At 38.0% G+C, this 17,565-nt stretch overlaps 1 protein-coding gene and 1 non-coding gene across 2 annotated transcripts; one reads left to right on the forward strand and one right to left on the reverse strand.

Moving 5' to 3' along the window:
* Positions 1 to 5,133: 5,133 nt before the first annotated feature.
* trnag-ccc (transfer RNA glycine (anticodon CCC)) lies at positions 5,134 to 5,204 on the forward strand. The gene has a single exon. It is a non-coding gene; the product is annotated as a tRNA-Gly (tRNA).
* A 3,102-nt stretch (positions 5,205 to 8,306) lies between these two features.
* Positions 8,307 to 17,028, reverse strand: slc7a9 (solute carrier family 7 member 9). The gene is made up of 12 exons (XM_086175053.1): positions 16,915 to 17,028; positions 15,607 to 15,754; positions 13,355 to 13,597; positions 12,994 to 13,119; positions 12,785 to 12,884; positions 11,911 to 11,955; positions 10,965 to 11,088; positions 10,639 to 10,742; positions 10,384 to 10,480; positions 10,015 to 10,164; positions 9,755 to 9,929; positions 8,307 to 8,421 (listed from the first exon to the last, which is right to left on the reverse strand). The coding sequence occupies exons 1-12, from the start codon at positions 17,014 to 17,016 to the stop codon at positions 8,360 to 8,362; spliced, it is 1,476 nt and encodes a 491-aa protein (XP_086031179.1). The 5' UTR covers positions 17,017 to 17,028; the 3' UTR covers positions 8,307 to 8,359.
* Between the last annotated feature and the right edge of the window lie 537 nt (positions 17,029 to 17,565).

A 17,565-nucleotide genomic window follows, 5' to 3' on the forward strand; every position in this document is an offset into this window, starting at 1 on the left:
GTCCAGCTTGCGCCAGCCTGGAAAAAAACAGACAACACCCTGATAAAATTCTTTCATACATTACACTGATAATCAAAAGTTTCATAACACCCTATATGTTAGTATGAAAGCCAATGACAAATAATAAAATCAGCTGGCCAATATATGATTTGATCAAAATCAGAAATTCATCCACGATGGATAGATAATCTTCACAATGGTTTCCACAAAAATCTAACACTTAACTTCAGAGCCAGTTGGCTTACCCTCGATAAAATGTTCTTTGGAGTAGGCTGCCATCAGTGAAATGCAAGTGTGTCAGGGTGGGGTGAAAATGGTTAGGAAAATAGTTCATTAGATAGCCTCAGGGAGGGGGATACAACTGAGGATAGCAAATTCTCATTCTTCAATATTGCTTAGAGCCTATATTCCAATGCTGTGTCCAACAAAACCAGAAGTCTTTAATTTTATCTGTCTCTTAGACTCAGTCAAAGGAAATTTGAGCAGTTTTCTGGAGATGTATTCATGCACACCATTTTTCTGGTGGGACACACAATTTAAAATAAACACCTGCTAATGGTCATTCAGTGTTGCAAACAGGGACGTGGCAAGTCCCAGTTTGGTCCTTGCATTTTGAAAGTGGTTGTTGCTTCCCTTCCCACAGCCCGAGTCCAGCCTCAGGCTTGGTTGTCCTCCAGAGATTTGCAGAACACCACTTCAAAGAGCAATCCCCTCTCCTTACATATCGTATAGCCTCTCTCCCCTTCTCCGCAATAAACACAAGAACTTAAGGAATTAATTAGACACTGGATCAAACACAGGTTAGTAAAATCAGCTCACTGAGGAGACACAGAAGATTGTGATCACATCCTACATCCCCTGTCATATGCAGCATGTTTGATATGCTCATTGATACCCACATTTGATTTCAGCACCAGCACAATGTTACATTGACAGTCTCCTGACCCCTCTCTGAGTCACTGATGGGTGTGGATTGGGCACTTTGCTTGCTTTGCTTCACTGAGGGACAGCGCTAGAGCCCTGTGAGAATGCAAAGAACTTTTTTTCTTCATACAGCAACTCTTCCTTTAAGGCTTCTTCTTTAAAGAGAATTTCTTCCACAAGGGCATTTTCCAAATTCATTTTCCCATGACTCACATCAAAGGAATTGAGGTTCTGATTATCTATGAAATATCTCAAAACCTGTTTATGTTATGGTTGAAAAGGTGGAGTAGTTTTGCTGTACAGTTTGGGGCAATATAGTTCCAAGGTGTCACTCCACAGTTCTGCAATCTTGTAGCGCCTCTGTAACAAATGTAATATTTGTGTTTGTTACAGTAACAAATCAAAGCTTGTGCACTCTACGGTGATCGAACAACACTTGCATTACTCCATGCATCAATAAAAACAATGTTGATTCATGGCAGCTAATATGTGAGGCAGGCACTCTAACATGTGCTTAATGGATTGTATAGAAAATCTATGTAAATGCACATGTCCATAAATGAGTCTGTCTTATCTTTTAATGGCATCCCCAGATAGGCAGGTGGGGTGTTATTGACTCGAGGACAAGCCACATGTCGCTGCTCGTAGACTGGTTCCCAGGACGTTTATCAGAAGACAGGATTACCTGTGATAGTCCAATAAATTGGAAAAAATGCATTATGGATTTGAATGAGCGAGGTATTTGGGCATAAGATTTTGATTTAGGATACCTAACACTTCTATTTGCAGATTGAAACTGTGCAGGTATTTGATCACTTAAATAAAAAAAATTGATCTGAAAAAATAACAATGGCTACAAACTTTAATTACTTTTTGTCCCTGCTCTTTCGTAACTCTTTCGGCAGTGTACTACACATATTTCATTTTGCAGCGTGTTGATTGAACTTGATGCTAAGTACAAATATTTTATTTATCGTTCTGGTGTGCAAATTTCGGTTGGCAGATGATGGAAATCTTTGACAATGAGCTGCGAGATCACAACTTGGCTGCGAAAGCAGTCAGCGGCACTGGCTGTAGGCAATGTTTAGAACTACACACAGATGGGATAAACATCAGAGAGGACCCTGTAAGACAGACAGTAAAAGCTGTTTACACTTCTTCATTCAAGGGCTTCTTTCATATTCATGTCTCTCATTCTCTTTTTGTCAGTCGTTTCTAGACCTTCAACCACATGAAATTATTTGCTCATTCGTACTTCCTTTTTTGTTTGTTTGTCTCTCTGCCCTTTTTTGCCTTTACACATAAATACACACATATCAAAAGTCCAGACTCCCCCTGCGTGCCAAACATGTATCTCAGCCACCCATGCATCTGGCGGGGAAGCCAGCATAACCAGCCTCCCCACCATCTCACTATCTGGTGATCAAAGAGCCGCTAAACAGCCAGAAACTACAGTGGGTGCAAGAGAGGAGCATGCACAGCAACACAATTAGCAAGCACCACTTTTTTATATGCTGAATTCCTCTCCTGATCCCTGACACTTCCACACATACACAGTTGTGTTATGTTATGCGCACATAAAAATTCACAAGCAAACCCGCGAATATACCCCCATCTTGTATTTTTGCGCCCACAGAAAGAACACAAATACACACAAACCCACTCACACACAAATGAGACTGACTGTGACTCACCTGTGAGTGACAGTGCACGGTGGCATCTGCTGCTACTCTTTAAGTTACTTAATTAAAGTTAGAGTGTTAATGGGGTGAGAGGAAGGAAGATCAAAGAGAATAAAGAAAGAATATCCTCGCAGGAGAAAGCAGGAGAGAGGGATGAGGCTCAACAAGGGAAAACAATTAAAGATGGAGCAAATATTGTGATGCGTACACAAGAAAAAGTTTCGATGACATTGATTAAACATTGATTAATCATTTCTGTCGTGGGTGACGCAGCCAAAATAACTTTTGTTATCAAGGCTCATGAACTATGCTCATCCAGAGCCAGGGTGGTTGACACATGGAGAAAACAATGCTGGATTTCTAAGATTGGTCCGCCGTCTTTTGTGTTTGCAACGGAGACACAGAAAGGACAGACAGAGAGATAGCAAAACACACACAAACAATTGAGTTCAGAGAAATACAAACATATATTCACATGTCTTCAGGACGCTATGAATAGATTTGATAATCGTTTCCCTATCTTCTTATTTATCCATCCATCTTCTGCCGCTTATCCTGTACACAGGGTTGCAGGAGCTTATCCCAGCTGTCATCGACTGCAGGAGGAATCCTGCCCAGGCACGGGAGAACATGCGAACTCCACACAGAAAGATCCGCTTCCCAGGAGTGGACCAGGGTCCTTCATGCTGTGAGGCCGAAGGGTTTACCACTACACCAACAACCAAGAGCTTTTAAGCATCCACAATTCAATAATTTTTCCTATTATGTATTTGAAAGTGCAACAAATATGTGACCCTTACTGAGGATTTCTTTTTGTGAGAGAATGGCAACCTGAATTAATAATTCAAATGAAGCAGTCTTTTCAACACCAATGACATCTGTAGGACCAATGCCAGGTGGGATAAGACACACAAGGATCTTTCTTTAAAAGGGATCAAAGTGGGCACGTAATAGTTCTGTCTCACTTCACCGCCAATGCTTATTCAAGTGTGCCCTCCAATGGAGGGAAACAGGTCATGTTGACAAAACAGCCTGTGCAAGATTTTGAAGTGATACTCAGTTCTTCCTACCTGTATTTATACAACCTGTTGTTGTTCACTTTCCTCCAAATACCTGAGCATTTGTCTGAGACAGCAGACAGTAAAACAGAAGTTCATTTGTACCTTTGTAACTATTATATCTATGAATACGTCTGTATATTCAATTAGATTTCAAAATTTAAAAAGTTCTTCCTGTGACGTTACCATTGGAACTTTGTGTGGATGTGGGTGTGTGTCTGGGTGGATGTGTGTGTGCAGATGGTCGTGTGTCCCCCAAATTAAACTGAAATTCTGGTTTGCATTCTGCACATTGCATTTCATCAAAAACTCTCACTGCAGTACAAATAAGCATGGAAATGCAGCCATCGTAATACATGGAGATGGCAAGACATGAAAATAAATCAGGTCAATATTTTAAGGGATATCGTAAGACAAACCCAGCTGATTTGCAATGCCATCTTTCAAATTTCAAATATAATCACATTATATTCTGGGTAATCTACCAGCCCTCCAAATTATTACTTGACCTGCGCTTCACATTCACTCTTCCACCTTTCACACTCTACTGCCTATCCCCAGTGACCCAACTTCTCACTTTTAAACTGTAAAATTATGATGGCACCTCGCAATATGATGGCACCTCCCTCTTTGAATTCATTACTTTCCCTGTTTATACATTCCTGTGGATTGTTTCAGTTTTTGTCTATGATAAAGTTTGTGGAAACATCAGACCTCACCGGTAGCATACGTTCATTAGTGACACAATGTGATGGTGCATTTTGAAAGGTCGTTGAATGATTGTAAGCCTCTAATCCAAATGCTAATTCGCTAACTGATTAGCAAACCACAGTAATATGATGTTAATGATATGCAGATGGTTCCTCATCAGGGCTGCCTCTTCATTAATGAGATGATCTTCGAGTCTACTGTACCGAGTCTGTTTGTGTGTGCGTGTGTGTGCCCACATGAAAAGTGTGTAGGTGAAGCGTGTTGATCAGAATATTTAACTTCATTCAATCTTACACTAAAATAATGCAAAGTTTGATTAAGATATGCTACCACCGCAAGTGCACTTCATTATATGCCAGGACACTTAAATGGCCATGTTCTATTTTTCAAGGAGGCTGGAACACCCACAAGCAAGCGTGTGACATATATTAGTGAGTTGATTCGAGTCATTGCCAGAAAGGGAATTTATAAAGCTGTCAGTTATGTTGTTAATGAATTTTGAATGAATTTATCACAAAAACTGTCAACATCTCCAAGACATAAAGAAGACAGATGGATAAAATTGGTTGACTGAAATTGGCAGTGACTTATTGGTTGCTGGCATTGTCTGAGATTGCATTCCCCATTTCATTCTAAATAGCCTGTTATGTTTTCAGCTCATCTTCCCTTAATAAGCTGCACTGTTTGCCAATCAAAATACAAAACACGCAGTCATGATTGCTGCGTTTGTAGAAATTGAAGTCCTGCTCTTCATCTCTGTGCTGCTAGTGTAGTGGTATCATGCAAGATTCCCATTCTTGCGACCTGGGTTCGATTCCCGGGCGGCACACTGCTGTTTTCAAGCTGGGATCAATAAGTTGCATCTCTTCATCCATTTTTCTCAAATGAAGGGTTCATGTTTCATATTATCCTTGCATTCGGCTGAGATAGGTGTTTTAGAATCCAACACACAGACCATTATTGTACTAAACTGGCATATAATGCATATAATCCTTTCTGCATATAATGCAATCTGAATCTGTAAATCAGTTTCATCTTTCATAATTTAAATGGAAAGTAGTGTTTGTGCATCGTTTTTCCTTTTTTTTCCCCTTTCTCCTTAAACACAATTTCCAGATGTGAGGCCTCTGATCTTTTCAAGTGGATATATAGTTCGTCTCATTTTATATCCTTTACTTGAGTAAATGTAACAGCACCCCTGTGAGAAAATAATATTTGTAAGTAAAAGTCCTGCATTCAAAATCCTGCTAAAGACTTAAAGTAGTAACATCCACTACGGTCGGAGTAAAATTGCTATGAAATGGAAATAATCAAGTAAAATACATCTGGTAAAAATGTAATTTAATGTAGACAGCAGTTACTCTCTCACTCTGAGTGCAGGATAAGGGGCTCAAAATCAGTCTTCTAATATTAGTGCTCCTAGCACAGGTATACAAACTATTGCCTTGTTTGATAGCGATACTACTAAGGAAAGATTAAATGTTTTCTATCAAAGGAAATAAAGAAAAACAAGACATTGATTATAATGCAATTTAACTGCCGGAAGCAATTCTAGTGGGCCAAATAAATGCTCTGAACCACAAACAGATTCATGGCCAGGAGCAATTCAAGAGGGCAAATTAGAACCACTGCTGCTTCTATCATCATTTTAACCAACTTCATCTATTATATTTTCATTAGAGAGGTCTTAGAGTACAGATACAGTTTGAATTCCTGCTTAGATCACATTGGAGTTATATAGTTTTGAGGGGGGGGGGGGGGCAAAATGAATTGATGACATTGATCAACCCAATTATTTTTCATCAAATAGTAATATAAATGTCATGGTGTTTGGGTAACTGGACCACCCAAGCAGGGAGGAGCAAACAGAAAGGAGCAGAGGATTTAACCCCAGACTTTCTTGCTGCATACAACAAGCGAATGAGTCACTTTGACAGGATGTCTGCTTCCATGAAAGACGTTGAATGAGTTCCAGAAGCGACCAAATTTCAGAAAAAAACAGGCTGAGTCATTCATCTAAGTATCTGACAAAATCACAATGACAAGCTACTCTGCTCAATTTGATGTCATTGAATTGCCCAGACTCCAATGACGCTGAATGGAGAGTTGCCTTGCATCAGCCTGGAGACACCTTCTCAAGATCCAAATGCCATTTCTTTTGGGATCCAAGTGCATTAAAGAGTGATGAAACTGAATGTTACTGCATCCCCATTTAATGCATAATGTTAAAAAGCTAATTGGCTTGAATTTCTGTTACATTACAGGATTGTACACGGAATCATAACACTATTTCAGAGCTGGCCTCTGTCAGGAGAGTGCACCAATTTGTCAGTGTTTTGAATGTCCTCCAGGGTGGAACTACTTGAGTTGTCTGCAAGAGTACAAAACTCTTTGACACTACAGAGATAAACACAACAGGCGATGCAATTGGCATGTTGCTGCACTCCAGTTCCAGAGTTACTTGGCAAAGGTTAGAGAGCGGCTTTTCTGCAAATGTCCTCTTGTTCAGCACAGCCAATGTGGATTTACTGGCAACGACTTTCAACTTCACAGAAGGGGATCAGACAAACACGTTCCTGCCTCATAAACAACAGTCATTTACCACTAGCGGGCATCAAATGCTGTATGAATAAATGTCATTTATAATAACACTTTGAAACAACAATGATTATCATCAGTTGATTTTCACAAAATGTGTATTTTATCATGAGTGTACAGTAAAAGTTAAGGACTTGCTTTGCCTTCATAGAATAATGCTATGGCGACATCTAGTGGAGACTGACCACTGGCCCATTGCAATGCTAGTATTATAAGAGGGAATTATTGAAACAGTCTACTCAGAGAATTATGAAAGGACTGATATGGACAAAGCCAAAATTTAAGTGATGTCTATGATCAAAATGAAATGGAGTCATCTTTCTGACACTTTCCAACGATGTTTTGGTTTTCTGCATACCATAAGGAAAAATACACTATGAGTATTGACTGTTTACTTGTTGATTTATTTAAATAAATTATATCATTCTGCAGTGATTTCCTGATGACCTAGATTTCCAGAAAGGTACTCTATGACACCCCTGATCCTCTGCTAGCTGACTTCTGTTGACATTTAATCTCACTTCAACAGTAGGCTCTTTATTAATCATGATTACTTACTTAAATTGTTTGGCAAACCAGTCACAGTTCAGAGGCATGACATGATCACCAAATACATTCCAGTTCAAATCATTCCAGTAATATAAAATTTCAATACCTTTCACGTTTATGATTTTCAACTCTTTGTGAGACATGGCATGCAGATAAATCACAAATTTATTTAGCTAAATCTACAGCTAATGATATTTGCTCGATTTAAATGTTATTTATTTCACACTCAGCAAGATAAGACTGACTGTATGCTATGAAAGCCAGTCCTGTATAGTACGTTGTGAAAGAGAGGCGAGATCATTGTTAAATAATGCACAGACATCATTTAAGAGTCTCTTTTTCATTTACTTGCCTCAGATCGATAAAAGTAAACATGTTTCCACATCACTTCCTTGCATAACTGACTGTACCATCATTGTGATGTGTCCTTTATGCATTAGAAATGTTTCCCTTTGCTCATGTAAAAAGTCATGCATATCTAACTTGTCATTTCCAGCTCGAATGATCTTTGTCCCCATATTGTAAATCAGATAAATGTTTTACACGGCTCCTTCATGCTTCCAGTATGTCCAAGTTAGAAAGAGGAAACAGACAAGATCTGCATCTTTACAATTTAAGTCACACTGTGTCTTTATTATAAATAAGTATATACACATGTATTTCATTTCATGCAGATTTAGAAACAAGAAATTCCAGTTGCAGGGGAACTGATAACAATAAACAAAATCTAACTTACACAAGTTCAGAAGCAAACAACTCTTTCTCTTATTTCGGCTGATGTCAGCTTTTGGTACCACAATTCCCACTTTTAGTTTAAAAGCGTTCAGGTCTCTCCTCTTATTCAGACTCTTCCGGGGGAACTACTTCCATCAGCAGTTGGAGATGTATGGTGAGGGGCCCTGTATGGTGAAGAAGGTCAAAGGTCAAGACAAGAAAAAAATCTGTTTCAGTTCAGTAATTCAGTAGCTATTTGTTTTACAATAGCCTGATCTCATTAAATCCTATTTTAGAGATTATATGATAATAACCATTCAAACCACAGTACTAATTATCCTACATAAATCACATGTGCTCTCGAAACCCTTTAATTTTATTGTTTGTAATGTCATCTTTTTTTCATCATCGTCTGATTTTATTGGCAAGTCCACGAACTTGTGCAATTGGCCTGAGCTTTTCAACCTGAGCTTTTCCGCCCTGAAACCTGTTGCATGCACAAATCTTATTTGAAAGTGCAGGTATCAGGTGATGGAGGTGGAAAGGATAGAAGAAATCTGTGGATAAAGATGAGGAGCAGCTTCAGAAAAAAAAGGATGATGAAAGTGGTGAGAAAGGTATGAAAAGCGGCGATGTATGATGAGAAGCAGAGGGGTTGGGAAGAAAAATGTGAAGAATCATGAGAAAAATAGAGGTGAATAAGGAGAGGAGAAGAAAGATGGATGTAGGGGATGAAAATTGAAAAAGAATATAAATGAAAATGTAAAAGATAAAATGTGTTTCAAAGAACCCAAGGGAGGAAGTGCATGGAACGATATCAAATAGGATGTGCCCAATATTTAATTTAATTCTAATCTGAATTGAAATGATGATCCTTTTTCCGCTTTCAGCTGTGATACATTTGAGAAAAATTAACAAAAAGTCAAGAGGTGGGAGTTGAGCCCACTTGTTCTTACGGTCATCAAAAAAATCACAAGATAAACATTAAGTGATATGATAGATGAGATAAGACAAGTGGTTGCAGATTTGTCAGATATACATTAATTTAAAACAACAATTATTTTCAAAATCAACAATTTACTTTATGAGATCTGCATACATCTAAGAATATGTTGTAGCTCCCTATAGGTTTGGGCTGAGCCTAAATTTGCTTTATCATTTTAAAAAGTAGGATGCAAATATGTTTATTGTATGTATCATATGCTTAGGATTTTTAGTAAGAAAAAATGCACCTGAAAAGAGAAGAGAAGAAACATCATTATAATAAACAAACAATAAAAACTACAAATGTGAAAACTTATTAAAAGAAGAAATTAATCTGAAAAAAGGGTGAAATGATAACAAAAATAATTGAAAAACAATACCAGGAGTAATGGAATGCTACAATAGATGCCATTAGAATAAAGACAACAGCAATAATATACAAAAAGAGGAAAGTTGTGTCAAAGTGATTCAAATCAGAAAAAGGGGATTGAACGTGAACAATTTAGGCAGTGAAACCGATGCAGGTAAACATACTCATGATGCTTCGCGCCCAGCTGACCCGGCAGTGGACAAATGGGTAGTAGAGAAGGAGTCCGCTGAAGATGAAGACAGTACAATAAAGGTACTCCAGGTCTGGCTTATCAATGATTGGCGCCAGGACCAAGTAGCAAGATACCAGGACCATTATGCCTGGAATAGCAATTGGCACCTTTGGGGAAATCACATAGTGTTTAGTAGTTGTTCTGTGATCACGTATCACTAGTAAACAATGCAAGCAAGGGCTTTTGCCTCACCTTAACTGGTCTATGGAGCTCCTTCCTGGTGAAACGCATGATTATGAGAGCCAAGGCTGTCAGGCCATAGAAGACCCATTGAGCAAAACTGAAGTAGTTAATAAGTGTGTTGATGTCCGCTGGGATAATGTAGAAAATAGCCAATAAACCCTAAAGAAATGAAAAAAAATGAAACATCAACAGTGGAAAGTCAATTTGTTATTCTAATATTGTTTTTCAAGGACAACTCTGACATAAGATGTCAGAATTTCACTCAAAATGCATTGAATGATCTGTCAAGGGTCTGAACATAAAGTAAAATAATCATTATAGAAATGACTGGACCAACTTTAAATTTGCAAAATAACTCATTAAACATACAGAACTCACATTGAATATCAGAGCAGGTAATGGGGTGCAGCGCTTCAGACTAATATAAGACAGAATTTTCACCATGTGGCCCTGTCTGCCAGATGCATAAGCCAGTCTGTGCGGAAACAAAATCATCAGTTGTCTCTTCTTCTTTACATTTGAATTGTGTAAACATCTTTTGTCACATATACACTGAAAAAACTACACCATTGAATCATGTGGAGGGACACTATTCTAATATCCTCTGCAAAAGATATCACCAGTCTCCATTACCTGCCAGCAGTGAAGCAGCTTCCATTGGCTGAGCCAAATGTTGAGAAGACGACAAAAAGTGGAACCATCCACGACAAAGGATAAAGCACTCTGTCCCCAAAAGTCTCAAGAGGCAAAAACAGGGAAAAAAAAAAGGTGCAGGTGAATTGTAATTCAAGGGTTTGTCTAAAATCCCTCTTGATAATTTATACTCTTTCACATTTGACAGAATACACAAATCAATAGATTACATCCTTTAGAGAATCGTTGACATTAACTATTAAATATTTACCCGCTTGCATAAAAACATGTGTATTTTTTAAATGGCATCGTTCTTGACTTCTTACCACAGCGACAGCTGGAGACAGCAGTAGTTCAGTAGTGGTCATTGTAGTAAAGTAAGCGACGTTGACCAGCACATAGCACACAGCCACCAAAGGGATACCAATAAGGATGGCCAAAGGTAAGTTTCTGTTGAAAATTAAAAATGTTATATTTAGGAGTTGATATATTCGTATTTGATAGAGATTATAAGACAAACAATTGGTTTCTGTAAAGTTTCTAAGTTTCTAAACAGCATGCAAGTTAAAAACACCAATAACTTGTTTGGCAAATGCATTTCCTGCTAGCCTGGCATTACTGGATTAAAACGGCAAGGTGAATTGCTCTGGTTTCCAGCTGATTTCAAGATTATCAGTCAGTGCTCATATCAGCCACGGTCCAAAGTAATGGGCAGAACTACAACTACAACCATTATTTTCAGTTAATAAGCCATGCAGGTAACCCCACTCCACTTCAATGGAGTGATTGGAATACCATAGCAGAATGAGCCATTCCTGTAACTGAGTCGCTACTGTATTTTCCATTCCTTGCTTTCAACTGCCCATGCCCATTCGCATAAGAATTAGATCTTCGCTGCCTTTTACTGCAATTTAAGCACAATGTATTTGACTCCCTGTTATTTTTGCCATTGGCAATGAGTAAGTGTGCACATAAGACCGCTTTAAATGATGAATGGATTAGTGATGGATGAATTAACAACAATGACCTACAGCCCAGTGAATATTTATTCACAAGATATCCTTATGATCGGATGATTAACTCTCCCCTCTTCCTATTAAATGAACAAGATTTGGCATTTTAACCTTGCTGCCTGAAGAACTGTTACTAAATCTCTCTCTCTCAGCTAGTGTTGTAAAATATGCCTGGGCTTTTTAGACCGAGACTGTATCAAACTATTCCCACCATAATAGGAAACTTAATCCTACTCAAAGAATTTTCTTTTCCTCTTACCTGAATGGATTTTGCAGCTCCTCTGTGATGAAATTCAGTTGATTCCTGAGGGGGTTGTAAAAAAAAAGAAATACAATAATTTCAACAATATTAAAGAAAAGCTTACTTTGATCATTAATGTCAAGTGTTTTTTTTTTGTTTTGTTTTTTCACAAAAACATCATTATCCTGAGAAATAAATAAACCCAAAGAATTTTATTTTCATTTTAAGCCCAGACATTGGGTTAAAACAGCTGAACCATGCACAAAAAAGGTCTTGACATTTGTCCTCTCTGCTTTGACTTCAGAATGACTTTGGAGAATTTTAGTCAATTTCACATGACCTCATGTAACCCCAATGGAGAAAACCTACATTGACCTTTAGAATGAAATCTCAAATGTTCTAAGCCAAAAATTCCAGCGGTGAGAAAATGAGGAAAGAGGCCAAGCAGCTGAACACAGATGAGGCTTATTTAACACAGTTCATCACTTTTAAAAGAGCAAATGTGGGAAGGCAGCCACTTACAGCTAACCAAATGAGGCTGCAGCGCAAATTGCCTGTAACAGACAAACACACATAACCTGCGAGTGATGAAGAACCTGCAAGTGTGGCCTTGAAAGCTCCATCTGATCAACCCCTTTTCCTGAACATTATCAGAGCATCTAGTCTGTCAAAGTTTTGCTTTTTGCACCCAACTAGCAACCATTCAGTGTACCGGGATAAATTTCAGTTCATGAAAAATACATTAAATTACTGTTGTGTCTTATATGATATACAATATAGCAAAAGGTTAAGGTCTGACGATGGAATCAACAGCGTTGAAAGATCCTCCTTTAAACAAACGTAGAAAAGTACCTAGTTTAGATAGGCATTGTAAAGGAACTGTAGCTCTTACCATCCATCATATGCCCAAAGTCCATTGTAAAATGCTAGTCCGATGGCTCCAACAGATGTTGATGTTCCCTCAAATGTGTTCGATAGGGTTTCTGTTTTTCCTGGAAACAAACATGTGTGGATATATTTTCATAATAACTTCCTTGCCAGGAAATGTGCACTAAAAAGACAAATTTATGTTTTTGTTTTTTGTTTTTCAATTGTGCTAACCTTGTGCCAAGAGAACAATGCCACCTCCTGCTATGATAACAATGATGAAAAGTTTGGCTGCAGTGAAGATGTTCTGCATATAGCTTGCTAGTTTGACACTCAGACAGTTGACACCAACTATCACCACTGAGAAGACAAAATGGTTAAATCACTCGTCAACTAGAAATGATGATATGATATGATATGATATGATATGATATGATATGATATGATATGATATGATATGATATGATATGATATGATATGATATGATATGATATGATATGATATGATATGATATGATATGATTAAAAGTAAATAATAATGATATAATGTACTATTGTTAATGACTTGAACAGGGTAACATTGATGAAGGACTTACTTATAGCTGCTGCAGATAGGCACTTGGTAACAATGGCAGGAGGAGAACAGCCGGAGTAGAAAGGAGTGGAGGCATATTCCGCAAAGCTCAGAGTGATTATGGCAAATGAGGACGGCTTCAGTACCATAACAGTTGTCCAGGAGTAAAGGTAGGCAGTGATGGAGCCAAAAGCCTCCATCAAGTATAAGTACTCTCCTCCAGACTTGGTGATCATGGTGCCCAGCTCAGCATAGCACAAAGCACCTATGTAGCCCAGGCATAAAAAACACGCATCAATGATGAGCCAGAAAGAGATATGTAGAAGAAAAATGTATTTCAAGTATGTAAAGTGAGTGAGTGAAAACAGGCAAATAAGGAAAGTAATAGCATCCTTACGATAATACCATTATTATATACCGTTTATTTTGAGAGTAGAATTATTGGTGCATAAACCTAAATATTTGCAAATGTAGAGGCTAAATTATGTTTTTACCACATTCAACCTTACAAGAAAAAGTGTTTGAAGACTTCAATAGATTTCACGTGTCCTAAAAGCCTTTACTGTCTATCAGTGATCAGTCAAGCTTGACCAAAAATTATCTGAACACTGCTGATGTTATTTCTAAATTGGTTTGTGGGTAACTCAAGGTAATCCCTAGACTTTAAATGATGTTTTCCTTGTCTACACTGCTATTAAACTTTATGTTGCTGCAAAACATTAACATTTACCACCTTCGAACTAAAGGGCAAAGTCTTCCATTATTCCTGTTGAGAAAATGTGTACATAAATATTGATTTTTTTAGACAAAGGGCTTACATCACTTTTCTTGCTACAAATCATATCACTTGGGAAAAAAAAAAACACTAAATGGGTCCGCACCATAACAGGTCTACAACATATATTGTTAAAGACACAAACACAGACACAACTAGAATACTGGCACTATATTTTCCTGGCAAATAATATGGCAGTCAGGTTATTCCATCGTTTTTGGCGACATACTGTTGTTGAGTGGAATGTCTGGAGAAGAAATTACAAGCACCCATTTACAAGGACAGAGATTTAAAAGCATGCACCGACACAAACTCACTGCTATCTCTTATTGACATGTTTAGTTTTTTTCTCTGCCTGACGGCTCTGCCAGCACACATTAATGAGATTTAAGTGAGTTTTAGGACTGAGTGTTACTTGTCATAACCAGTAAAGGATAATATTCAATTTTCCACCCTGAAAGTATATGGTGATGTATTCACTGTGCACATTACATGTATTCAGAACAAGATGCCATTTGTTTTTTCTTCTGCCATAGCATTCTAGATTAGTGATTATGATTTCAAAAGAAGATAAAAAAAATAGTTTTGAAAAGTGTTGGGGCCTTTTTCGGGTCAATTCTCTGCTTCTCTCTGATCTCTGAACAGGTTGTAAATCAAACATTTATAAGCATTGCATTTGTTGACCTACGGCAATGATTGACGATCTTTGTTGTCTAGTTAAAAAAAAAAAACCTGCAATAGATAAGATTTAAGACAAGATAATGCACAGTTTGTTGCGCAGGGAAGGGAAATTGCAAATAAAAACCTTTGATTGAATTGAGCACTGTCTGAGGCAGCAATTGACTTGCAAAATACTTGTCTGATTCATGCATATTTAAAAAAAAAATGATCTCGTGTCTGATTCAATATGAAAGTCATTTACTGGATACCAGACAGCCGAGTCTAATAATCTCAGTATAAGTCCAGAGTATGAGACAAAAATCATTAGCAAAACTCTGTGTGGGAACTTGAAGAGGAGTGTTGGTGGTTTCCACTTAAAAGCAGTGATTGAAGTACTTCTAAATTATGAGTCCTCTTCGACAACTTGCAAAAATGTTTATTTTGTCTGGAAGCTGACTCATTTCCAATGTGAAAAGTGGTCAGAGCTATTCAGTGTAACAACTCCCATAGACTGTGATTAAATATAAACTGGAGCTATTCAGGCACACAGATGTAGATGTCAAGCATTCATTGACTGCAGATGGCTACATTTGCACATCTCTAAGGAAGAAAATATAATGGATCTCAATTTAAAAAAAGAAAATGAAAATTTATGATCCTCCAAGTTTAAATTACAAGATTTTTGTGAGTCACATTATAACCACTGTTGTCATGGATGTACCATGCTATGATATAACCTGATGTCTTAGTTGCATGAAAATATCCTCTGACCCTCAACCAGTGTCAGTTCAGACTTGATCGTAATTGAAGTGTTGCATCAGTCGGGCTCTCTTTTTTACCCAAAGTGGCCAGAACACCACAGGCAGCCCAGATGAGGAGACAGGGGCCCACTGCTCCAGAGTATAGCAGAACAGCTTTGGGAGAAATGAAGATCCCTGAGCCAATCATCGTCCCGACAATCAAACAGATGCCACTGAGTAGACCAACCTGGGCAAAGAGAGATGCACACAGAGAAGAAGTTCACCCTTCACATCTCTGTGTTTCCTACTTGATCTAATCTATTCAGTGCAACCTGATTTTTCTCAATATCTGTTTTGTCTTTTTCCATAAGCCTACAAGCCATACCGTCTTGACAGTGAGGAGGTCTAACGGCTTCAGAGGCCCTTCTGGAAACTTGCAAAGTTGCCAAATGCTGGAACACATCTTATATTTGCTTATCAGAGAACATGAATAATCCAAATAATCCCAGATATATTAGGGCATGTGATGGGAACATGACAAATGGTCCAGTATTCCTGGGGTCCCATGTTCCTCCTGCAAATGTGGTTACTTTGGATTCATTGTTTCCAGGGTCCAGTGTCCGTCTGCTGGGGAACTCTAATCCCCAAATGAGCTAATGTGTGCTAACAGAATAACAAGCAAGAAAAACAAACCGTAGAGTCACGATAACATCGGCATGACCCTTGTTTGAAAATGTATTCACTTTGTTGTGATTTCATTGTTCTGCTCCGTGTTTGCGTCATATGCTGGGATCTGTCTAGACTTAAAATGTGTCTCCTGTGAATTTTTTTTTGAAATAGAATCTAAAGGGAGCTTATCTAGATTTTAAAATCCTTTGCAGCAGATAATTGTTTGTGATTTTTGGGCAATTTTGCTTAAAACTGAGATTTTTTTGCTTTGTTGCTTATATTACAGTGTGTTGTTGATTTCTTCATGTTTATTGGTACCAATACTGTTCAAACATAGACATAAGACATTTATATTCCGATGCAGTGATATGTTTAAAACATTCTACAGCTGTGTGGGATAAACCAATTCTGAAAGATGAATAAAGAATACCAAAAATGAATTACTTTTAAAAGACTTATTTTAATATCCCCCAAGGAAGTAATATAGACGGTGAAAGTCTTTCCCTCTTATTGACCTTGGAGTGTGGGAGGATTATGGGTAATACGGCAGAGAGGAGGGTGTCATTGTGGCGTTAATATGTAGGGATGGGTGCTGTGGCACTGCCTGGTACTCAGTCCCAGACCCATTACCGCAGCAATGAATGGACAGTGAGATCCAACTCTGTGAACACCCAGTTAGGCTTGTTCTCATGAACCCAAGCAGATTTTAAGGAACACCAAATGATTCCACGCGCTCACCTCTTTTTGAAGCACAGCAGGCTTTACATGCTGCTTGTCTTTAGTGTGACCAGTAGATCCATTCTGCGACTCTTTCCTTTTTTTAACACTTCTTTCATCCATCTCTGTCTGCTGGTCAACAATAGGACACAATGCAGAACTTGCACTGCGGTAAACATTTTAAGTTACATATTACTTTTACTAGCCACATTAGTGTGAATATGCGTACTCACCCGCCAGACCAACAGTAAACTCCTGGAGTTTGAATTACACTGAATGACCAATACTTAAATCCCACAGCATATTGTTACTAAACTAAGTTATAACACATTTCATGAGTGATATTTGTGTCTTGATAACATGTACAGTAGAGGGGTACAGTTCCACTTATCCTTTCAACTCATTAAACAATGAGGGTTACACATGAAAACAGCTCCCTGGAAATCCAGCAAAAACATTTTTACAGCATTAATCCTGTCATTTTTACTGACTTCATCTCCCAAAAAGCAAGGCTAAACTTCTTAATGTTGTTTTTAGCTGGCTTTTCTAATAAATTCCACGAACTACTTGTAAAAAAACACTTTTGCTCCATTTTAAGCCAATTCATGATTCAAAATTAAGTACTGGCTTTAGAGGGTTCTAATCTGACTTAAAAAAAGAAATCACTAATTC

This window comes from Fistularia commersonii, chromosome 27, assembly GCF_037954325.1.
Source record: "Fistularia commersonii isolate RoL2024-O1a breed Wild chromosome 27, RoL_Fcom_v1.0, whole genome shotgun sequence".
NCBI classification, from domain to species: domain Eukaryota; kingdom Metazoa; phylum Chordata; class Actinopteri; order Syngnathiformes; family Fistulariidae; genus Fistularia; species Fistularia commersonii.

Excerpts from the sequence above, each read along its gene's own strand:
- slc7a9 (XM_086175053.1), bottom strand. The coding sequence starts at position 17,016 with ATGGATGAAAGAAGTGTTAAAAAAAGGAAAGAGTCGCAGAATGGATCT. Across the intron at positions 11,956-12,784 it reads CTTTGGGCATATGATGGATG|GAATCAACTGAATTTCATCA; the intron begins GTAAGAGCTACA and ends CAACCCCCTCAG. Across the intron at positions 10,165-10,383 it reads TACCTGCTCTGATATTCAAT|GGTTTATTGGCTATTTTCTA; the intron begins GTGAGTTCTGTA and ends TCATTTCTTTAG.